Below are 24,614 nucleotides of genomic sequence, written 5' to 3' on the forward strand. Positions count from 1 at the left end.
CTCTACCATGTCCACGGCATGCTCGTGTAGGAGACAATTCTGGTATCGTTGTCTCAGCGACTATGAACCTGTGGATATTGTTTCAGCTCTACCTCCACGTGACAATGGAGAAAGCCAACCTTGCTCTTCAAAGTTCCCTTTGAGGGCAGCAGGGAACCAGAGCAGGCAAACCCATCGCAGCACCAAACATCTAGCGATTGCCAGGGCTGGGCAAGGTGTGACTGACGACAACGTTTCCTTGTAGCATGATGAACTAGAGAGAGGTGATTGTTGCAAAATATTGTGAATGTATCAAATGTCATAGATTTTGCACCTTAAAATAATTCATTGCTAGCTTTATGTCACATAAGATTTACCTCAATCTACAAAGTTTTAATATTTCAGAAAAGTTAACAGAGTCCTAGAATCCATGAAGACTCTGAAGAACTAAGAATATTTTTTAATGCACAAAGGAAGAATGATATGGTCACTTTTCCATAAGGAGAAATCAAAAGCAACGATACTACATACTGCTTCCGATTACAGAATCTCGAGGACCTAAGAGGTCAGAGGTCACTGATAGTGCAACGTATCACCGATGTGCACATTACACACTGACTGCAAGACACTATTTTATGTACGATTTTCATGATTCTAGAAATGTCAAAATGTAAAAGTCATTTGTATAGAATCAAAGGAAAATACTGTCACAAATAAACTAAACAAGAAGATTCCTTTACTATCCTAATCTCCAGTGTAACCTGAAATGCTCCCACAAAAAAAAATGGAAATAATGCAATGTCAAGTTGGGCGAAATGACTAGAAAAAGGACTGGAAGATAATAGACCACCTGACTACGGTGAGTAGAGGGATTGTAGGTGGGTTTCCCCATCTTTAAATACTCCCTGAAAGTGGCAGGATGGGGCTTCCTCTGCTCTCAGCAATCTTTCCCTGGTAGGAAGAAGGTCTTCCCTCCTCAAGCATCAGCATTACACTGTGAGAGGTGACCACAACAGTAGAGGTTTGTTTGCTCAAGCAGATGCTTCACTCGGAAAGCTTCCTTCTTTTATTCGACAAATATTTCAGGAGGGCCTGCCACAAGCCAGGCATGGTTACAGGCTCCGGTGAGGCAACTAGAAATAAACACCCTATCCCTGTGCAGTGGGGAGGAGGAGAAGCACCTGCTAAACTCAGATATGCAGAACAGGACATGGTGGCTGGCTCACTAGAACAGCAAGATGAGGTGGTAAAAGAGGAAAAGGGAAGGAAGACCAAGTCAGAAGGACTTCTGAGGACCCAGGAAAGGAGAGTCGGCAAAGCCAGAACGGGAACACACAGCAACGGGGAGCCACATCGCTCTGCCTTTCTCAGGCCTTTGAGTGATTCTGTGCTCTGCTCTAAATAAGGGCTCTTTCTGATGGCAGACAGAGCAAAGGCCTACCCAGCTGTGCCTGGGCACAATGCCAAATCAATATATTTCACACAATTTTGTCTTGCTTCCTTGCTTTCTTGAACGTATACTGTTTCTTAGGCAGAATAAACACAAAAATGGGGAAAATCAACTAACACTAACCCCTGCTGTACTTCTTTCAACCAACTAAGCAGGTGCTTTTAGAAGATGGTGAGTCACCATCTGTAAAAGCAATCACCTTATAAACTCGTGTAAGGTAAGAACGCCCAAGAGAAGCCGAAATTTCACTTCAATGAGGGAAACGAGAGTGTCACATTTCTCTTTGGAAAATGCTGACTCCTTCTGATTCCTAATGGTTGGTGTGTCACTGAAACACCGTTTAAGTGGCCTGAATGATGTTTCCTATCAGGATGATAAGGGGTAGGTGTTAGGGGACTGAGAAGACACAAGAATATGAGTCTAGCAGATACTGAAAGAGATCTTGCAGAAGCCATTAGCTCTTTTGATCATCCACGTCCCTGAAAATATCTTACTATGTCTGCATATTGATTACAACTTTCCCCATATGGCAATGACAGAGGGGATTATCATTCCTCAGCACCCCACTCCCCACAAAAGCATTAGTGGCTGATGTTTCAGCATTAACACTTCCACATGAAGGCTGACGTACCAAGTGCTACTCACTGACTAAAGTGCCCACACTTGAGGTTTGTTACAGTCGAGGATAATAGCATGCTGTTCTCAGAACAGGATATCACCATGCTCACCATGATTAAACAGCACCATCTGCTAGCCTTCATGATGCCCGACAATCCGCTCATGTCAGAAAGGGCCTCCTGATTTATCTGAGAAACACAGAAGGACAGTGCAGAGAATTGGGAAAGGAGATAAGTCATGTTAACCAACCACTCTTGTTCCTCAGCTAGTAAGCAAAGATATCACAAGGAAACAGATCCATCCTTTGAATGTGAGGTAAAATAACCAAAATAAAGTTACCAACCCTTACAGCTGAAACAGACCTTGAGCAACCCTGTCCAAGACCCCCTGGCCATCAGGTCGAGACGGACCTGAAGATGTCAAAGATTTACCTGAAAAACAAGCAAGCCAGTTGGAACTTCCAAATTTCTTCTTTCCAGAATAACTCAGATTTCCAATGAGATGAAAAACACTGCAATGACCACTTCCATCTACATTGCACGGGTCTTCAAGGAGATCACAGAAAATGTGTATTATGAAAAAAACTATGCATAGATTTCAAAAATTTAGCTTGCAGTTCCACTTTTTTTGGTAAGTACTGTAGTACATACACAGCACCCACTCACTTATGTATGTCAGACAACAACCTCAAGCAAAAGTCCAGAGATGTATTACACACTGTCATTTATCATAGGGTACATCAGGATGAACAAGGCATTTCTCAGTCTTGTAATTCTCAATCTCGTAAGTCAAGTCACAAATAGAATATAGCACTATGGGGGACCAACGCAGTGGCCTGGTGGCTAACATCTTCACCTTGAAAACGCCAGGATCCCATATGGACGCCAGTTCTAATCCCGGTAGCTCTACTTCCTATCCAGCTCCCTGCTTGTGGCCTAGAAAAGCAGTCGAGGACGGGCCAAGGCCTTGGGACCCTGCATCCGCATTGGAGACCTTGAAGAAGTTCGTGGCTCCTGGCTCCAGATCAGCACAGCACCAGCTGTTGTGGTCACAAGGAGAGTGAAGCATCGGACAGAAGATCTTCCTCTCTGTCTCTCCTCCTCTCTGTATATCTGACTTGAAAATAAATCTTTTAAAAAAAAAATATATATAGCACTATGGACAAAAGTCTGTAGGAGTGTAAACAAGGACGGACTCAACTGGGGAGGATTCTCCCTAGTAGGATGACGTTTGCATCAGACAGAGATTCCAGAAGGGCAATCTACAAAAAGACAAGGGACAAACAAGAGAGGGAATTCCTGACCCAGAGATCTGGATTAGCAACATGAGGGAACATTTCTTTCATACTCAGACTGAGAAGAGTTAGTGTGACAGGGACGTGAAGTACAGAACGGTATCAGAACAGGTGGCAGAGGGTAAGGTTACAAGAAAGTAGCTAGAAGGCCCAAATCAGCAGAGTTTCAAAAAGACACACAAAGCAAATTTTCTCCTACAGGTAAATAAGGTGGCCAGTGAAGAGTTCCACACACAAGTATGTTCTTATTCAAGCTGACTGTCACATAAAAATCCTGACGTAACACCTTCTCTTCATGTGTTTAGTGCTCAGGAGACACCAGAGCTGTGCTTTAGAATGATGCTTTAGCTGGCAGTGTAGACTAGCAGAGGAAGAGACTGCGCACAGAAGGGTGGGAAGAGAGGCCCCTGAGATGGCCAGGAGAAGACGTGATATTGACTTAGGGCCACAAGCTGGCAAAGAAGGATGAATCTGCCAGTCACTTAGGAGACAATGAGTGGCACCTCATTGGCACCCAGATGTGGGAGGCAAGAGAAAGCAAGAACTTGAGATGACATTGAGTTCCAACTCAGTGAGTGCTTGTTCCCATGGGGTTTGGGGCCCTTCTCAGCTCAAACCTGGGGGAGAAGCTGATAGAATGGAATCACAAGGGGGAGGAGAAGACTTGAATAGGAGATGGCCCCCTCTTCCTGAGACTCAGGAAGGAAGATGGTCCAGGTACACTGGAGGAGAGTAGACACCAAAACTGCATATGGCCGTCATATCACTCCAAGACTGCTTTACGGACAGCGGACAGCACTAAAGGCCCAGGGTCATGAAGTTACCTAGACCACACCCTAGCCGCAAAGCCAAAGCACTGCACGTCTCCCCAGGGCTCCTCCACAGAATTACCATGTCCCCTTTCACAAGGAGAACAGCACCAACATCCCACCCTCTGGTGCACGCCAACAGAAGAGAAGACAGGCACATAAATCAAGGGAATCCTTGAGTGCCACTTTTCAACCACTCCCTGTCCTGGCTACTGTCTACCTCTTCATAATTTATTTTGTTACCTGGTACATGTGAACATTTACTTTTTTTGTTTCAAGAAAAATAGCTGGGAAAAAATCAATAAAGTCATACTAGCCTTGAGGCCATGGTTTTCACAATCTGACAAATAGTGGGTTTTATTTTTTTTTTAAAGAATTAGATAAACAGTTTGAGGGCAGAACCAAGTATTAAACTAAAAATAGAAAGAGTGATAATAACCCTATTAAGAAATTTTTGCCATGTTGACTGAAAAACAGGTGAGAGAAGTTGGGACCAATTTATCAGAACACATTTGCTGTCTTTGTAACACAAACTTTTGAGTCTTATCCTAGTGAGGAGGCATTCAGATTTATTCACTCAATTTGACTCATCCAAAAAATCGATATTTGGGACTCTAAATAAATTGAGTTTAAAATTTCGAAATGTAATTGATGGCTCACTGGAGATACAGAAAATGCTGAACAAAAGAGCTCCACGGCTTTTATCAATACTGTTTTGTGATGTGCTTAAAGAGTCCAAGTTCTAATGCAACGGCCAGCACTCTCCTGCCACCCGGGTCGCTTCTAAATGCTGCCAAATCAGCTGCTAGAGTATTCTGGACTAACTTCAGCTCCCTGATGGAACCTGAAGGCCTTGTTAAATCCCCCAACATGGCAGGGAGCAGTGCAGGTGGAAGCCGGGAAAGATGGATTGCTCCCACATCCCACGCTATCTTCCATGTCATACGCTAATAAAATCACCAAAATCTTTGCCACAATCTATGACACATCAAGAGCATGGGGTGGCCTTTAGTGTCCAGAAAAAGAGAGAGATGGTGACAGTAATCTATAAGTATGGTTAATTTTCTGAATATTTAAAATTCAGTAAAATCAGGAAGGTATTCTTCATGTGTTTCAAATAGTGCCCATGACAAAGGATATAAGCCACAAAAAGACTCTTGCATGAAGTGAAGGGGTCCAGACACCACCTTCCCAGCTGGTGCCCTGACATGATACAGGCACATCCCTAAACACCGTTCCATCCTAGTGATCACCCACACCACAACCTGTCACCTTCTATGTCAGCCCAATCATTGCCTAAAGTTACAATCTTTTATTTTTTATTATTATTACTATTACTATTACTACCTGCTTTTCGGAGAGCAATAAGCTCCTAAAAGCCAGATTTTTTCCACTGTTCATCCCGATAAGCCTGAATGCTGACAACGGCCTGCCACATCATGAGTGCATAGTAAGTGAATGGATGAGGACGAAATGTAGAAACACAAATACCTAATGCTTTCTGAAGAGACGTGTCCCCTGTTAAACACCTACTTCTTTTAGATCAACAATAATAGATGGAGAGGGATTTGAGTCTGAGGTATGGCTGGATCTAGATGTTCAGTTAACATGGATTACTGGTGCTTCCTGGCTGTTTCCCCTAACAGAATTGGTTTGGCTGGAGGGGTCCCAGGGTTTTGGTTGACTGCAGCGACACCTACTGCTGAGTTTGAGGAAGAGCCATCTTCTTACTGAGCTGACAGCAAGGTGGTACCCGAGACAAGACCTCAGGGGCTTAGATGTCAACCGTCCTGAATTATCAGCATTCCAAGAAGCAGATGCTTCAGTGTGTGTTCCATTAACACATCCCAAGGCAGATTAGGAGCTGAGCCTTCAACAGAAACTCCTGGCTCCAGTGCCCTCCTGGGGCTTTGCTGAATGGGGAAAGAGCACCAGCATCACATACTTGCCTCACTAGAGGAAAAGAACCCTTAGTGGCACTCCTTCAGAATAACACCCTTATGTCTGCACTGGCTCTGTGAAATCCCTACTCTTTCAGAATTTGCCCTAGAAAAAAATGTGACTACAGACTAAAAAGTGAGAAAGAAAAAATTGAGGAAACTTAAAATAGTATAAAGCAACATCTTTATGCCACTTTATAAAACTCACTTATTTTTCATGTAAGCGGGCACTCTGGGGTGAATGGTTTTGCAATCAAGGCCCCCACACTCCACATGGGGATGTCTGGGTTCCATTCCCAGCTCCAGCTCTCAATTCACCATGGTCTGTCTAATGCAGACCCTGGGAGGCAACAACAAATTTTTATAAAAGAAAGAAAAGGGGAGCAAAGCTTTGGGGAGTAGAAGTGGATGCAGGAGCCCGGCGCGGTGGCACAGTGGTTAAAGTCCTCGCCTTGCACGCCCGGGATCCCATATGGGTACCGGTTCTAATCCCAGCAGCCCCACTTCCGTTCCAGCTCCCTGCCTGTGGCCCGGGAAAGCAGTCGAGGACAGCCCAAAGCTTTGGGACCCTGCACCTGCGTGAGAGACCCGGAAGAGGCTCCTGGCTTCGGATCGGCATAGCATCGGCCGTTGCGCTCATTTGGGGAGTGAATCATCGGACGGAAGATCTTCCTCTCTGTCTCTCCTCTCTGTATATCCGCCTTTCCAATAAAAATAATAAAAAATTTTTTAAAAAATAAGTGGATGTAGAAGCTGAGACAGAGGGGAGCTGGAGGGTTAAAAAAATAACTGCAAGGGGGAGGGTTGTCTGAGAGCCAAGACCAAGGAAACTGGGGGAGAGGGCCACCTCCTGACCCCCTCCCCAGGAAGAGCAAGTCAGCTATGGGCATAGTAGGCTAAGCTTCAGCCTGTGGGCCAGCATCCCATACTGGTTCGTGTCCCTGCTGCTTTACCTCAGATAAGGCTCCCTGCTTATGGCCTGGGAAAAGCAGTGGAGAATGGCTCAAATTCTTGGGCCTCTGTACTCACGTGGGGGACTCAGGAGAAGCACCTGCCTCCTGGCTTGGGATCAGCTCAGCTCTGCCAGTTGTTGCTATTTAAGGAGTGAGTGAACCAGAAAAAGGAAGATTCTATCTATCTATCTATCTCACGAGGGAAAGAAGGAAGGAAAGAAAAGAAAAAAGGCAACACCTAGGGTCCAGCACAGTAGCCTAGCAGCTAGAATCCTAGCCTTGCACGCACCAAAATCCTATATGTGCACCAAATCTAAGCCCAGCAGCCCCTCTTCCCATCCAGCTCCCTTCTTGGGACCTGGAAAAGCAGTCAAGGATGGCCCAAAGCCTTGGGACTCTGCACCCACGTGGGAGACCCAGAAGAACTCCTGGCCCCTGACTTCAGATTGGTGCAGCTCCAGCTGTTGCGGCCACTTGGGGAGTGAATCAGCGGATAAATCTTCCTCTCTGTCTCTTCTCTGTTTATCTGACTTACCAATAAAAACAAATAAATCTTAAAAAAAAAAAAGGCAATGCCTGGGTGCCCATGAGTTATCTGGAAATAATCGCTGCCCAGCCCAGAATCCTACAGCTGAACCAGGCTTGGGGTGCGGTGCTCTGCCCCCAGGGGTTCACCAGATGTCACTTTATCCACACCCAGGCTTCATGGAACCCATCGTTGACCATAGTTCTATATTTTGTGCCAGATGCTGTGGAAACACCTCTTTGAACATCAGAAAAGCAGAAAGGTTCTCAGTCAGAAAAAGTAAAATGCAATCATCATTTACCTTCAAAGCCTGAAATGAAACGAACCAGTTCTGGCTGGCTGAGCTTGGGGGGTTTTATTTCTAACGGCCCCAACTGCAGACAGCGAACGGTTACCTAATGGCTCCGCTTGCTGAGCTGCAGAGCCCAGCGCATTCTTTCTCTGATCCAGATCCAAAAAAATAAATACAATTTGGTAAACTCCAAATATTCAGGATCTTACTAGAGAAGATCAATAACATCTCATTAAGGAATTTCATTTACATCATGTCATCTCAAACCAAGAAACAAAGACATTTTCTCAATTTTCCTTTAATACAATTGGAAGCTCTCCAATGTCATCTTTGTTATTTCCTTCATATTTTTGAGGAGAATAATAATTTCTCCCTTACTGGAAGTCTCCCCAGTTCTTCTAGCATTTCTACTTACTTAATTCCCACCAGAGTCTTACTAGATGTTTTCATAAGTTTTAATAATTTCCCAACTGAGCCCACAAGTGCACTCTGATTACAAAGAAATTGTTTCACATTAGTCTTCTCAAGCACAATGTGCCATATTAATGTTTTTATCAACTGCGGCTGATGAAGAGATTATTCTTTGGCTCAGGCCCAAGACTCCTTTTTCATCTCTCCAAAGGCAAAGTGATTGCTGAATTTTCACTTAAGAGATGGCATTCTGAATGAGAGAAATATGACTTTTTTTTTTCCTAATTCCATATAACTGAATTAGGAAAACACAGAGAGGACTTTAGCACCTGGGAAGCTTACTCCATTATCTCATTCACATTATTTAAAAAAATAATAAAATCAAGATACATATTTGGGAGCTGAGATTTTAGGTTTCCAGAAAGATCTTCCTAATCAACAAGTTCAAATTTATTTTTTGTGCACCTTCCGTAAGGCCAGCATCCCATATGAGCACAGGTTCGAGTCCCAGGTTGAGTCCCAACTCCTGTAATGCACCTGGGAAAGCAGCAGAAGATGACCCAAGTCCTTGGGCCCCTGAACTCACTCAGGAGACCCAGACTGAGTTTCTGGCTCCTGACTTCAGCTAGCCCCGGTTTTTGAGGCCATTTGGGAGGTGAACCAATAGATGGAAGATCTCTCCATGTTCTAAAACTTTGCCTTTCAAATAAATAAGCTCAGCTTTAGTGAGGGAAAAAGAACCAACGTCTAAGACCTCAGACAGGGCATTCAAAAAATGAGAACATTTTCAAACCAAGACCCTCTGAAGCATTTAAAACACTAAATTATGGGCCCGGTGCGGTGGCGCAGTGGCTAAGGTCCTCGCCTTGCATGCCTGGGATCCCATACGGGGGCACCGGTTCTATCCCGGCAGCCCCACTTCCCTTCCAGCTCCCTGCTTGTGGCCCGGGGAAAGGCAGTCGAGGACGGCCCAAGGCTTTGGGACCCTGCACCCGCGTGGGAGACCCAGAAGAGCTCCTGGCTTCAGATCGGCATAGTATCGGCCGTTGCAGCTCACTTGGGGAGTGAATCATCGGATGGAAGATCTTTCTCTCTGTCTCTCCTCTCTGTATATCCGCCTTTCCAATAAAAAAATAATAAAAATAAATCTTAAAAAAAAATAAAACACTAAATCATAATGATAATTTTACTGCAGTGAGATGAAACATAACAACTCAACTCTCTAGGCTGAAGAAACAACGGAATCATGGCAGACAATACAGGCGTAATGTCTCGCACCGCTGAAACGACGCTAGAATGACCAAGGTTCGTATCTGGACAAAGCCGCCTAATTAACTCTTGGGGTACTGTGTGACTGAGCAACCGCACATTGAGGAGGCAGTCATCTCGTTCTCATCTGACTCCATCCTGCTGACTTGGTTCTCTCTGGGCTGTGGTAGCCATCCTGAGCTTGAAACTGTTCAGCACAGCTGGAAGAGCAGGGACGCTGACTGCACCTGTCCTGAGGACAACATGGCTGGGGCTAGGGGACGCTGGGTAGCTCCCTGGATTGGTGGGGGAAATGGCACCTGATCAGATCCCAAAGGCTTTCCACTACGCATAAAGCTGATACTGAGCTTAAATATCACACAGCAGATACAACTCCCCGAGCTTTAACTGTCTCTGATTCCCTCCTCAGTATTTACCCACAACGCTTAACATCTGTGAAGCCCGTCAGTAGAGAGCTGACATTAGCATGCCTTCGTGACTACTTTAGTCACACGCTTTAAAGCGTAGACCAAAGGTAGGTTGTCTGAAATAGGACCTAATATTTCAGAATGTTTTGCAAAAATTAAGTTTGAAAGATTCTGTTCTACGCAATCAGACCTTGAAAACGTTGAGTCAATTCATGAGTTTAGACTTTTTTGCTGTAAAATAATTTTTAAATAATATGTAGGAAATATATATTAAGAACAATTTATTCATGGATTTCAAACAATTTTGCACCAAAGTTAACTCATATTTTTGTAGGTTTTTTTAAATTGATTTGAAAGGGAATGGGTGAGAGGGAGAGACAGAAAGAGATCTCTGCCCACAAGAGATGGAGCTGGAGTTGGGATAGGCTGAAGCCAGGACCCAGAAACTCCCCCAGGTGTCTCCCAGGTTGGTGTCAGGAGCCCTGGTACTTGGGCCATCCCTGCTGCCTCCCTGGCAAAGCAGCAGGTAGGTGGATCAGAAGAAGAGGCAGGCCTCAATCCCACCACTCTGGTATGGAAAGGGGTATCCCAAGCAGCTGTTCAACCCACTGCTCCACAATGACCCCTACTGTAGTATTATCTTTTTATTTGAAAGACAGAATGATAAAAAAGAGAAAAACTCATTTTTAATTCCACGACCATGAAGTTTTCAAACTCACCTTGTATTTTCACATTGCGCTGTAATTTCAAAACGAGCTTTGGCTTCTTAAGGTCAGCCTACCAGCTCTCTTGGGACTGTAATACTGCGACTGTGAACCCTCCAAATGCAGAGACCCCGCTGGGCTCAAGGCTGCTATTTCAACAAGCCTAACTTCCCTTCCTTGGCCTAGCAACCTGCCCAGGCAGGCTTCACTCCTGCGCCAGAGAGCTGAGTATGCTGACCCTGACACAGCAGACTGTGCCACTGGGAGCTGTAGCTGCCACTGCACAGCAGTGCCACGCACCTGACTCTTAAGCTTTTCCCTCCTCCATGCCAGAGGCTTCAAATCGACTTCATGTTGATTTTATCAAAAGAAAACTTAAGGGGAAGGAAAGTTACAGCATTCCTTATTTGACATGCGCAGAGCGAATGGTGTCTGCATTCATGATTTGAGATCTGTCTATGACCCTTAGAATTAATAAATTTCTGGAGGTTCAGTTTGTCTGCACGAGACCTGTCATACAAACATCTTACAAATAGTTGTGGACAGTTATTATTCATCAGCTTTCCAAAGAAATTTAGCGTGAGGGCAGGCATCTGTAGCAATGGCAAAAACACCAGTGGGAACACACACATCTCATACCACGGCACCTGAATCAAGTGTGTTTGTCTTTAGTTTAAAATCTCACACTTCCCACTATCTTGGGAGAAGCTGCCGCAGTCTGCACAGCTTATACTTAAGCACCCAGTCCGAGCGACATGCTATGTGTTGTAAAGGAACCAGAAGAGAAGGCCGTTGCCTTTTCACAGTCTGCAGCTCTCCCTTCGTAAGCTCTACCTACCACACCAGGGCTGCAGCTTGTCCTCATCGCCACCAATCCAAAACACCTTTGTCTAAATGTTCCTTTCCTTTTTATTTCGCTAAATTACCAGCTAATGACCCTGATGAAGAAATCTCTCATGCAGCTTAATAGATAATAATCTCTTAATGAGTTATTCCACCCAGTTCGCACATCTGCATTGTTCTAAGGCCTTCTGCTGTAAGTCTAAGGAAGGCTCTAATCCTGGGAGGTAGGCACCGTGCCAGAACTGCAGGGTGATACACAGGAGCGACACCCCAGGAGTCATAACTCACAGGCGAGCAAGACCTGACTATTGTGGGGATTCAGTCCCTTGCTAACAACTGCTCAGCTACTGACGGGCCTCACATCTGACGGGCCACTCTGCACCCTGATGGCTTATCTCCTTATGTCACCCTCACTCTGTCCTCAGCATTTAACTAGACATTAATCAGGTGCCCAATTCATGTCTAATGGAAAAAACAAGCATGTGTTTTCCACAAACTCCTCCACAACAAGTGTTTGAAAGATTCCCAGAGAAAAATATCCAATTCCTTCATCAAAGTGCTCATTACAGTGTCGCACACAGGAGTATGAGAAAAGTGACAACAGCTATAATTATTCTGACCTTAGATGACAGCTTCGGAATGTCTAGAACATCTGTCGAGCTCTAAAGCGGCCAAAATAATCTCCTGAAGAAGAAAAGGCAGCGATGAGATCCTCAAGTTCTCAACCAGAACTTACAAACTCAAAACAACTGAAGGGATTTTATAAACTTTGTGGGAAAATAAAAGGTAAAAAATAAGGTTTTTTTGGTACGAAAAACAATTACATATGTAATTTTTTCATAATAGGCATTGTCCATGACCCTTTTAAAGGTCCTTGGTGTATACGGATTTAAATTTTTTGCAACAAAATACACCTATCTTTTAATTTTTCTACAAATTTGTTGAATGTCCCTGGGTTTAAAATAAAGATGTCCTCAGCTCTAGGCTACTGCCTAGGCTGCCTTATCCTAGGTAAGTGTTACACTTCTTACAGAAAAGCAGCCAATAGCTGGCGGGCACTCTGAGCCTGGTTAATGCCAAATCTGCGTTGCCTACACCAGTGTGTCAGCATAGCTGCCTATTCTATTTTCTTTTAATTTTTTAAAAATATGCAGGAAAGGCAGGGAATGCTAGGCCAGAATACACCACTCCTCCCCATAGGCAGGAAGGTCTGGAGGGTCAGGGGGGAAGCTACAGATTTCCCCAGGTAGGTGGGTGTGGTGACATGCTGGAGTGGCTGAGGGCATGTTTGACAAAGGAGAAGTGGCTTCTGGGGATGGTCCAAGCTGGGTTAGGCTGCCACACTCACTGGTGCACATGAAAAACAGATGGGTGCAGGCTGGCCAGGCTAGACTGCAGCACTGGCTGGCAAGAGCTAAGACTGGGTCATATCAAGCTAGACTACAGTACCAACCTGCCAAAGATCCAGGGCTGGGATCAGGACTGGTAGGGGAACTGTGCACACTCCTACTAGACTGCAGCTCCCACTGGTAAGCACAAGAGCAGGAGCTGGGGGCAGCCCAGGCAAGGCCAGACTGTAGCATCCATTGGCATATATGTAAGCCAGGTCTGGAGATGGGCCAGCCCACACTGGCATGACTGAGAGCCAGGACGGAGCACAGGCCAGGCTGGGTTAGACCACAACACATGCCAGTTCACATGCGGGTTGGAGGTGGGCTAGGTTGGTCTAGGCTAATGCACCTGCCAACAAAAGCTGGAACTGGGGGCAGGTCAAGCTGAACCAGGCAGCAGCACCTGCTGGTAAATGCCAAGACTGGGGATGGGGCATCTCAGACTGGGCCACAGCGCCTGCTGGCACATGCAAGATTTGACTGGACACAGACCTGGCAGGAGAACTTCGGGGATTTCCTTGCTGGGCCACTGCTTCCACTGCTGTGTGTAAGAGCTCAAACTAGAGGCAGGATGGTCCCAAGACAGTTCAGGCTAGGCTAGGCTGCCACACTGCTAGCATATGCAAGAACCAAATAAGTGGGGGCCTGCCAGGCTAGGCTATAGCATTGGCTGGCAAGTGCCAGGACTAGGTGTAAGTCGTGTCAGGCTGGACAATCATACTCCGGGCAAATGCAAGATTCAGTGTTTGGAGGGAGCCTGTTAGGGAAACCATAGGCAATGTTCTACTATGCTGCAGCTCCCACTGACGAGCACAAGAGTCGGGGCTGGTTGCAGATCAAGTCGGGCAAGGCGGCAGCACCCAGAGGCATGCACACTGGCTGGATTTGCGGGCAGGGCAGGCTGGGCTGAGCTGCAGCATCCAAGAGTGAGCATGAGAGCCAGATGGGATATGAGACAGACTGGACTAGGTCACAGTTACAGGTCAGCATTTGCAAAACCCAGAGCTGGGGTAGGCCTGGTGGAGGTTCTCAGCAGTCACCCTGTTAGGCTGCAGCACGTGCCAGTGTCCATGAGGACCAGTCCAGTGATGGGCTGGGCTGAACTAGGCCACAGCCCCCACTGGTTCATATAAGAGATGGGACTGCAGATAGAACTAATCAGGAAGCTGCATCCACCAGTACGTGCGCTAGCTGGTGTGGCTGACTGACCAAACCTGACCCTGCACTGGCTGGTGCACACAAGTGTCAAGTCTGAGGTCAGCCCAAGCGAGGTTACTTGAGGGACTCCCCAATTGGAGTGCTATACTCAAAACTCAGCTACAGGAAAAATTTACAACATATGTGGTCCCCACCTTGATACTCCTGGGCCTCCTCAGTTGCTGACGCCTGTGCAGTAACAGCATGCCCAGATGTACAGAGGGGACATGACAGCCAGCTCTTCTAGGCCAACAATGTCTTGTCTGCATGAAGCATCTCAACCATGTAGCTGCTGTCCTGTCCGAAAGCAAAGTCAAGGCCCACAGTGCAGAAAGCTAAAAAACCACCTGGGTTCTGGATGCCCCCTGAGCTGTAGAGTCAGCAGATATGGGGAGCTTTGTTGCAGGACTTCTTGTTTCAAGAGAAAATTCATCTTTTTACTCTATAAATTCATTTTTTAGAGTTCCCATTTCCAACAGTTGAAGGCAAACTAACAAATACAGAAACTAAAAAGGAAAGCATCGCCATATTGATTACATTGGTAGTATCTGGAACACTGAAATTGGACTGTTGTCCTATTGATTTTATATGTTAAAAATGAGAGCCGAGTGATTGATTTTAGAAATGGGATATGACATGGGTTTGAGTCACAATATCTGTTCTCTTGGGACAGACATTTGGCACAGCAATTAAGACTCACTCAGAACCCCCATATCCCATCAGTGCCTGCATTTGAGACCCAGATACATTCTTGACACCAGTGTCCCATGAGTGTGCACTCTAGACAACAGCAGATAATGGCTCAAGGCACTTGGGTCCTGTACCCATATGGGAGAGCTGCAGTGAGCCCCCATACATGCCATGTCCAGCTTCTGTAGACATTTGGGATTTGGACACCATCAACCTTCTTTCTCACTCCAACCTTTTCTCTACCTCTCTAATAAACAGAAAAAAAAAATCAAATGTCTGTACAGGTTCTCACTCCCAAATCTGAACATGAACCTATTCAATCCAAGAGTATATTGAACCTGCCTGTTTGACTAGAGGGTCCCTCTGTGCCATCAGCACTTCAGGTCAGCCAATCCACCTCAATCACCACATGCATCTTCCATCCCGATTCTCTGCCGACACCACATACCTCACTCCACACCAACACTTTCCCATGGGATGACCAAGAAACTGAGCTCTCTCCCGTTGCAGCAAAATGTATGAGACAGTGACAAAGGCAGAAGCTCAGAAAATTCGAAGCCCCTACTGCTGGTGCTCTGCTCATACGTCATTGGCTTTCTCTGCTCTGTTACTTCACAGTAGAAGAGACCACGACCTATTCAGTGTCTGCATCATATTGAATCCATCCCAACCACCCAACTCAATGTGTCCATTGAAAAATTTTTACATGGGTTTTAGCATTTGTCTTGGAATATCACTCATGTTATATAAAAAGGATATGACCAACTGCAAATAAAATCACCCATTCAAAAAGAGGAAGAAAGCAGATGTCCAATTAAAGTATTATCATATTAAGTAAGATGACTTTTTAACAGGTTTCGAAGTGGATATTTCCACTGCTTCATTAAGGAAGAAATCACACTGCATTTCATCATGTCCATGCTGTAATAGTGGTCATGCACCTCTGTTTCCAAACCAACACAGCTCATTAAGTACCTCGGGAAATCTGCATGCCTCCCCTGTCACTGCAGACCCACTGGGCATGAAGACAGTGGCTTATAACACCACAAACACACTATCGTACCGCTCTTGATCTCAAATGACAGCAAGGACTCCCAACGGCTCAAATCCAGGATGGCAGGGTTGTGCTCCTTCAAGGTCCCATGGAGAATATACATATATTTTTTCTTTCCCAGCTGCTCTACCAGAATTCCTTGGCTCAGGGCCCCACCACTGGGCCCTCCACTTCGATCATCACATCCGCTTCTCGAACTCTAGCCCTATACCTCCCTCTTCTAAGATCCTTTGTGATACAGGCATTGATGACAGGGGGCTTTCCATCCACAACCTGAGCTCTTTCACTTACTCACATCAGCCAAACATACACAAGTTCCACAGAGTAGGACATGAATAGCTGAAGGAGTCATTTCTCTGTCTACTGAAAATCCATCATAGTTGAGGGAGATTTTCTGCTATTTCACTTAACCTGCAAGTATTTAGGAAACTGTTCCATGGATATTCAACCAGATATTGTTACTGATTTTGTGATACTAGAATATTCTCCTGCCCCTCCAAAGAAGGTTAGTTGGTAAATAAAATTTTAGATCCAGGAACCACTCAGTCTAATACAGTGGGGAAAAGAACAGATTGAAAGATTTTTTTTTCCCTTGCTTTGGTTTCCAGGCAAGTGACAATGCTAAAAAAAACATCTTCACAAAATAAATTCTCTGGGGAAAACAAATGGAAGAAAAAGGTAACAGGCACCTGGAAACAGTAAATTATCATGAAAGAAAAAAGATTACATTAAAAAGGGAGAGCTGGTATGTGGTTAAGCTGCCACCTGTGATACAGGCATTTCACATCTGGAGTCCTACCTTCTCTGTTTCCAACACAGCTCCCTGCTAACATGGCTGGGAGGTAGCAGACAATGGCTCAAGCATTTGAGTTCCTGTCACCCACATGGGAGACCTGGATGGAACTCCTGGCTCCTGGCTTCAGCCATGGCTGTTGTGGGAATGTGGGAGTGAACTATGAATGAAAGAAATTTTCTCTTTTTCTTTCTCTCCCTCCTTCTCTCTGTCTCTCTCCCTCCTTCTCTCTTTCTCTTTCCCATCCTCTCTCTCTCTCTCTCTCTCTCTGTCTCTCTCAGTGTGTGACCCTCTCAGTCACTCCACTCACAATGAAACAAGACTATTTCATTGTACCGCATACTTCTACATAATAAAAGCACCACCCAGGAGTTTTAACCCTCTTTCTTTGTATTACATTTTAACCCTCTTTGTATTAGATGTTCTTTATTTTATTTCAAACTTGTCTGCGTAATACAGGAGTAATTTGGACACTATTTCCTACATTATTCACAGATCAATGCTCAGGTTATTTCGTGTTTGTGACAAGGATATGGTACTTTGTGTTTCTTTTAAGGTATGAAAATAGCATAGCTTATAAGCTTTGATCAGCTTTATTAGATGTTTTCAAAGGATATTATTGCCAGTACGTGCTGAATTTGTTTAAAAAAAAAACAAATCAGTAAATACGATTGGCATTAGTAACATTCTAACCTGTCTCATCCTGTTTCATCTCCTTTCTGTATAAAATGCCTATCCACCAGAAAACCCAGCTGCTTCCCAACTGCAACCTTTATGCCAACCTATAGCCCGATACTCTCCCAATTATATCGAGAGCAAAGTCCCAGACCAATATCCACATTTTTAGTACAATACTCCCAAAACTGGTTACAGTCATTTCTAGCTATCCAGTAATTGGTTTCAGGACCAATTTCTGGACATTGAAATCTACAAATGTTCAAGTCCCTTATATGAATCACTGTAGAATTTGCACAGACCCTACAGATATTTTTCCATGTGCTTTGTTTTAACTCATCTCTAGATTACTTTTTTAAAACCTAAGATGCTGTAAATGCAAGGCAACTAGTTATTACACTGCACTGATAAAGGAATCATAGCAACAAAAAGTGTACATGCTTGCTACAAATGCAATCTTCCTAACCCGTCATGTGAAGTACTGACTCAACAAAATTAAATTAACACCTGTCACAACGAGGATATAAACAGGCCAAGCACAACAAACGCAGGATTTGAGAGGTGGGCTTTCTGTGGCGAAGAGGTCACTTCAGCTAAGGCCAAGTGAGTGAAGCCACAGGTACTCAGTACTTAACATGGGCTCCCCCTGACACAGGGGAGGGACAGATCAAGGAGTTGCCCCACGGGCAGGAAGAGGCATGCCAAGCTGAGTTTCCCAGCAGTACCTGTGAATGTGGGCCATGCACAGAAGAAAGTACGGGGCTGTCTGCCTGCTCTGACTGCAGGAATGGACTGTATCTGACAATGAACAGAGAAGGCCCTGGACTTCCCCAATGCCATCTGGAAGTGAGGGAGGGACCTCCTATACAGAACAAATCCTACTTGGACAGGTGTCAAGTACTTTGGTTTTCTGCCTCCAGTCCATGGCTACTGCCTACTCCATGGGCCAGTTACACACATGCTCTCCCTGTTTGGAAGACCTCCTGAAGCCCATCATTGCCTTCCAACTGGGAAGGAAAAGTGAAATGCCATCCAAAACAAACTAACCAAGCTTGTGACGGGCAGCTGGAGACAGGGGCCTGGCTATTAAGAGAACAGACACAAACTTATCATAGAGATGATCAGTAACTCTTCCCTAAGTGAACACCTATATGCAGAAAATCCATTCTGCTCCATGACAAAGACCAACAAAAGACAGATGTCATCTTGTAAAAGGGAAGAGGAGGGAAAGGGAGCCAGGCATGACCTACCCAGCCCTTGATTCTGCTGTCTCCACTCGATGGCATCTGGCACTTGGTAGGTGGCTCCCTCCATCGGGCCCATGTTGTCCTGCTCTAAGCCAGGTTCCTGGGACGTGACGCCGGGGACAGTGAACACGGGTAGCTCTGTGTCACCATCCAAGCTCTCATCCAGGGAGTCTGCATCTTTATCATCCTCATCTTCCTCCTCATCTTCTTCTTCTTCATCTTCTTCATCTTCATCTTCTTCATCCTCCTCTTCATCTATCTCTAGGGAAAAAGAAATCAAAGGAAAACATGAACTGATACAGTGAGCAAACGAATACAGGAATAAAGGAATCTCTGGAATGATCTTAAGGCTACAAAATAATCATGCTTGACCTTTTCAAACATATTTTATAGCCAAAGTTACACAATATGAATTTCTGCAAGATTATGTACCCAAAGTTATATCAGCTAAGTATTATGTAGTTTCTTGAGAGTCAAAAAAACAAGTAATAATGCTGCTACTAAAGTCATATCTACACTCACCAGGGTAGAAAGTATCCCTTTTTGGCCAGCACTGTGGGACACTGGGTTAAGCCACAGCTTGCATCACTGGCATCCCATATCAGAATGTCAGCTAAAGTCCTGGCTGCTCCATTTCTGATCCAACTCCCTGCTAATACACCTAGGAAGGCAGCCAAGGATGGCCCAATGCTTCGTGTTCTTCCACCCATGTGAGAGACCCGGATAGAGAATTGTAGCCTCCTGAATGTGACCTGGCCCAAACCTGGCTATCCTGACCATTTAGGGAATGAACTAGAGGATACAAGTCCTACAATTTTCTCTCTCATTCTCTCTGCCTTTCAAATAAATAAACAATTAAAAACAAAACATCTCTTTCCTAGTCTCTGGGAACCACTGAAGGCTTAGCACTTGGAAAGCACACTGAGGTAGCAACCAAACTTAAGGAACTGTTCCCACCCTTTATATATCAAAATCTTCTTTCTCTCATCCCACAGTAGTGAGTAGACCGCAGAGCAGTGTTAAACGGTAGACAGTTAAGGCCACTCTTGGATCCTGTTCTCCCTGGGAGCAAGCAGCAACAGCATCGACACTGCCAAGTCCATGCTGAATGGGAGAGGGGACATTTCTGGAGGACACCAGAAAAGCAATCCTTGAGGAAACAACCACCACCTTCGCCGAGAGGGCTAGCACTCCCAATGTGCCTCTTCAGTTCTTCAAGAGGAATGCCTGGAGGGAGGTGTACGGTCCCAATGTCATTAGGCTTGCCAATTTTCAATTTCCAGCCCCTCCCACTAGGGATGCCCTTTTGAGGTTCCTAAGGTGTTCATCAGCAGAAGCCTTTCTTTGGGTCTCACCCTTAATTCTGCACACAGTAGTTAGGGAAATAGGGAACTTCCCCTGTAGGTTTTAGAGAAAGAAGGACAGACTCAAGGCATTTCTTTTCCACTTTTAAACAGCTTTCCCCACACAAGCCCTTTTCTTTTACAGAAGAGTTTCTTTAACTTTAAAAGCATTACTTTCACCTTCGTGCATTCTGTGTCCCTTAATCTTGTAGAATTTAATACCTGTCGCTATTCCAAAAGCCTGACAAATACTTTTTTAAAGATTTACTTATTTTTATTGGAAAGTAAGATTTACAGAGAGGAGAGACAGAGAGGAATATCTTCCGTCCAATGATTCACTCCCCAAGTGACCGCAATAGCTGGTGCTAAGCTGATCCGAAGCCAGGAGCCTCTTCCGGGACTCGTGTATTGGGTCCCAAGGCTTTGGGCTGTCCTCGACTGCTTTCCCAGGCCACAAGCAGGGAGTTGGATGGGAAGCAGTGTGGCCAGAATTAGAACCGGCGCCCATATGGGGTCCTGGCACATGCAAGGTGAGGACTTTAGCCACTAGGCTACAACACCAGGCCCAATAAATATTTTTTTAATTTATTTTTTAATGGAAAGGCAGACTTCACAGAGAGAGGAGGAGAGGCAGAGAGAAAGAGGGCTTCCATCTCCTGCTTCACTTCCCCAGATGACTGCAAAGGCTGAAACTAAACAGATCCGAAGCCATATGCGTCCACCAGGTCTCCCACATGGGAACAGGGGCCCAAAGCCTTGAGCCACCTTCCACTGCTTTACTAGACTGAAAGCAGCAAAACTGGATTAGAAGTGAAGCAACCAAGAAACGAACTGGCATCTATATGAGCCGCAGGTGCCAAAGGCAGTGGATTCAGCTGCTACGGCCCTACCACTCCCCGCCCAACCCCACAAATGTTTTCAAGCACGTAATTGGGGCTGTCCCAGATATGAAGGATGGAGCAATTGTGTCTCCTTCACAGAACTCAAATGCCACTCAAGGAGAGATACTGCAAACAAGAAGCTATACCAACAGACAGATAATACCAAACTTTGATTAAAGCTGTCAAAGAAAGAAGATGCGAGGCTCTGCTGTTTTAGACAGGGAGATGAAGAAAAGTCTCTCTGATCAAGTTTGAGCAAAAGCCATAAACAATGATCAGCTCACTTGATTAACTTAGGTCAATATCTACCAGAAGAGCATTCCTGGCAGAGAACAGCCAGAGCAAAACCTTTGAGGCAGATACGTGCCCGCTGAGCTCCAAGAGTGAGTGGCAAAGCAGACTGGGAGAGCGGCAAGAGGTCCTCAGGACTGAAAATGGGAACTAAGAGCAACAAAAAGAACCCATATTCACAGTGCGACGGCCAGGCTTATGGCATCCAAATGTTGGAAGCTACAACATAGAGATAATATTAAAACCCTCAGAGGAGCTGAGATCATCAAACGAAAAAGCATGGTCCAGGCCAGCCCTGGGGAATCCACCATGAGGAAGCTGGCCAGCAGAGACAGATCCAGCAAGAGAAGCAGAGGTCCCAAAGAGGTGAGAGGAGATGCCCCAAAGGGTTTGATAGCAAGGAAGGCAAACACTAACAAAGCATTCCTAAGTGTCTCAGCAAAAGATGAAATCCAGCTCTGGCTTTGACACTGACCAGGCATTGAGGATCTTGACAAAAGTCACTTCCATGGAATAACAGGTACAAAAGTCAGGTTGGAGTAATGCAAAAGAGAACTACAAAAGAAGTAGACACACAGAGCAGCTGTTTGACTCACAGATTCGGATGCCCATGGGACACCCACCTAGGCCAGAGGCACATTACTGCTCCCAACTCCACTTTCCTACTATTGCACACCCCAGGAGGCAGCAGGTGACAGTCTAAGTACTTAAGTACATACCACCTTTGAGGAAGACCTAGATCAAGTTCCTAGCTCCCAACTTAGGCCTGGCCCTGTCATGATTCTTGAAGGCATTAGGGGACTGAATTAGCAGGTGGAAGTGTGTGTGTGTGTGTGTGTGTGTGTGTGTGTGTGTGTGTGTGTGTGCGCGCGCCTATCTGTCCATCTCCATACCTCTCAAACAAAACAGATAGACAAGCATTTGTTAAAAATAAGTAGATGTAGGAGCCTGGCACGATGGTGCAGTGGTTAAGGTCCTCGCCTTGCATGCCGGGATCCCATATGAGTGCCGGTTCTAATCCCGGCAGCCCCACTTCCCTTCCAGCTCCCTGCCTGTGGCCTGGGAAAGCAGTCGAGGATGGCCCAAAGCTTTGGGACCCTGCACCCGTGTGGGAGACCTGGAAGAGGCTCCTGGCTTCGGACCGGCATAGCATAGGCCATTGCGCTCACTTGGGGAGTGAATCATTGGACGGAAGATCTTCCTCTCTGTCTCTCCTCTCTGTATATCCGCCTTTCCAATAAAAATAAATCTTTTAAAAACAAAATAAGTAGATGTAGCAACTACAGAAAATTCTTACAAAAAGTTGACTGAATAAGAGTTGACTGAATAAGAGAACAAGGACATGAGGACAAAGCTGAGGGACGTGAAGCCAGGGCAGGACTGGCCCAGCAACATCCCAGCAGAGGGTCACGAAGCCAGGGCAGGACTGGCCCAGCAACATCCCAGCAGAGGGTCACGAAGCCAGGGCAGGGCTGGCCCAGCAACATCCCAGCAGAGGGTCACGAAGCCAGCCAGGGCAGGGCTGGCCCAGCAACATCCCAGCAGAGGGTCACGAAGCCAGGGCAGGGCTGGCCCAGCAACATCCCAGCAGAGGGTCACGAAGCCAGCCAGGGCAGGGCTGGCCCAGCAACATCCCAGCAGAGGGTCACGAAGCCAGGGCAGGGCAGGACTGGCCCAGCAACATCCCAGCAGAGGGTCACGAAGCCAGGGCAGGGCTGGCCCAGCAACATCCCAGCAGAGGGTCACGAAGCCAGGGCAGGACTGGCCCAGCAACATCCCAGCAGAGGGTCACGAAGCCAGGGCAGGGCTGGCCCAGCAACATCCCAGCAGAGGGTCACGAAGCCAGCCAGGGCAGGGCTGGCCCAGGGACATCCTCCACTGCAGGAGGAGGAAAAGAACTGGAAGCAGGCAGAGATGTGAAAGACGTGCAGATGTGGTGAAGGCAATCTGTGCCAGTTACCTTCAGATTTCTTTATAGTCTTACACTTGAAAAAAAAATAAAAATGAATAAAGAAATCCTGGTGGTTAGAGGACAAAGTGTGAAGCAATCACCGTGGAGAGTGGGTGAGTGAATCCTGGGGGGAAGGCAGTGTGGGCCTGCCAGGCAGCCCTTGGGGGCCCACTTGAGATGGAACATCACAAGCCTAAAGTGAGACCTGCTGAGATGGCTCTCCTCAGCTCTGCAGAGTGCTTGCGTGCAGGCGTAGGAGGAGAAGTGAGGCAGAGATTCAGCCAGGAGTGGATTATCCTCACAGAGAGGGTGCGAGATGATGAGAGCGCCAGGAAGGCTGTTGCCTGTGTGTGGAGGAGGAACCATACAGAAGGAGCTGGTCAGATAGAGGACCGCGCTGGGTGAGTGGATGACAGCAACAACCTTCAGGGATCATTAAAAGCATCCAAGGGCTCTAGGGACCTCTCCCCTGCACACGGGAATCGGTCCTGAGCTCAAGAGAACACATCTTCATGTTTGAAGCATCCTAAGATCATTTCTCATTCCCTTTCCTTTCTGCAAATCTTGGTTTGTACTGCTGGGATGATTGTGACAATGTGATCCTCTAATCGTTGCCCTCCGATCACTGTCACCCAAGGAACACTTCTTCTTGGTCCCCACTGTCTTCAGGGAATTCCTCCACTGAGCAGCACAGAACTATAAAGCCTGGGATCCCATCTTACGTCATATCTTTTGGTTTCAAGGTGAGGCTATGTCTTAAGCACATCTCACTGGCCCTGCAAGAAGCTTGCTGCCTTCACAATGTGATTTGGAGGTCAATGCAAGGGACAACATTTCCCATAATCTCTCCCACACTCACTCACCTACTTACTCTGCCTCTGCGCCCTAAAATGGCCAAATGAAGCAACAAAACCCAGAACCAGGGAGAACTGCCTCTGGAAACATCCTACTGAGCAACACACAGTTTATAACCTAGACAGGAAAGAAGGATCTGGTTTTCCTGCGGGAGGAGAACGGAGAGCCTTCGTGTACAACCAGCAAATTCAGGGACAGCTGCTCACTTCTACCATCTGAGGAAGCTCAGAGCAAGCCTGAAATGACACTGTAGAGACAGGTCACGCCAGCACCTGGGCAGAACAGCTAAGAAAAAGATGGATTGACAGGAATGGGATCTTGTTTAGCCTTATTCTCTCATTATCCTCTTTTTGTCAGAAAACAGCCTTCCTTGAGAGCTATAACCACTTTATAAAGCATCAAACATCTGCAGCTGCATGTTACCTGTATCCTACTGCAAGTATGAGCCTATAATCATCTTTTTTAATGTCAGTAATACAATGTTCTTTGTATTACTTGTTCTTTGAAGCTTGGCCCACAAATGTGAAAACTACTGAAAGGAAAAGGACAGTCTTGTCCCCAGTAGGAGACAGAGGATACAACAGTAGCACCAGTGACAACCACAGTGTCTAGTCACCAACAACACTCAGTAAGTATTTGGTAAGTGAATGAGTGGAAGGGCAGGTGGATGGCTGGTGATGGATGAACAGTGAGAAAGCACTGGAGCACAGCAGTGAGGTAGCTGCCTTGGCCGCCCACATCCCAGATCCCA

At 46.0% G+C, this 24,614-nt stretch overlaps 1 protein-coding gene across 1 annotated transcript in view; it reads right to left on the bottom strand.

The window, feature by feature from the left end:
• Positions 1 to 24,614, bottom strand: part of LOC121168293 (armadillo-like helical domain-containing protein 4) — a 117,128-nt gene that overhangs the window by 66,261 nt on the left and 26,253 nt on the right. The window contains exon 5 of the mRNA XM_040998235.1: positions 18,546 to 18,803. Coding sequence (XP_040854169.1) covers positions 18,546 to 18,803 — 258 coding nt within the window. The remainder of the gene's footprint in view (positions 1 to 18,545; positions 18,804 to 24,614) is intronic.

The sequence above is a fragment of the Ochotona curzoniae genome, unplaced genomic scaffold (assembly GCF_017591425.1).
Source record: "Ochotona curzoniae isolate NIBS_2020 unplaced genomic scaffold, NIBS_Ocur_1.0 patch98, whole genome shotgun sequence".
NCBI lineage: Eukaryota > Metazoa > Chordata > Mammalia > Lagomorpha > Ochotonidae > Ochotona > Ochotona curzoniae.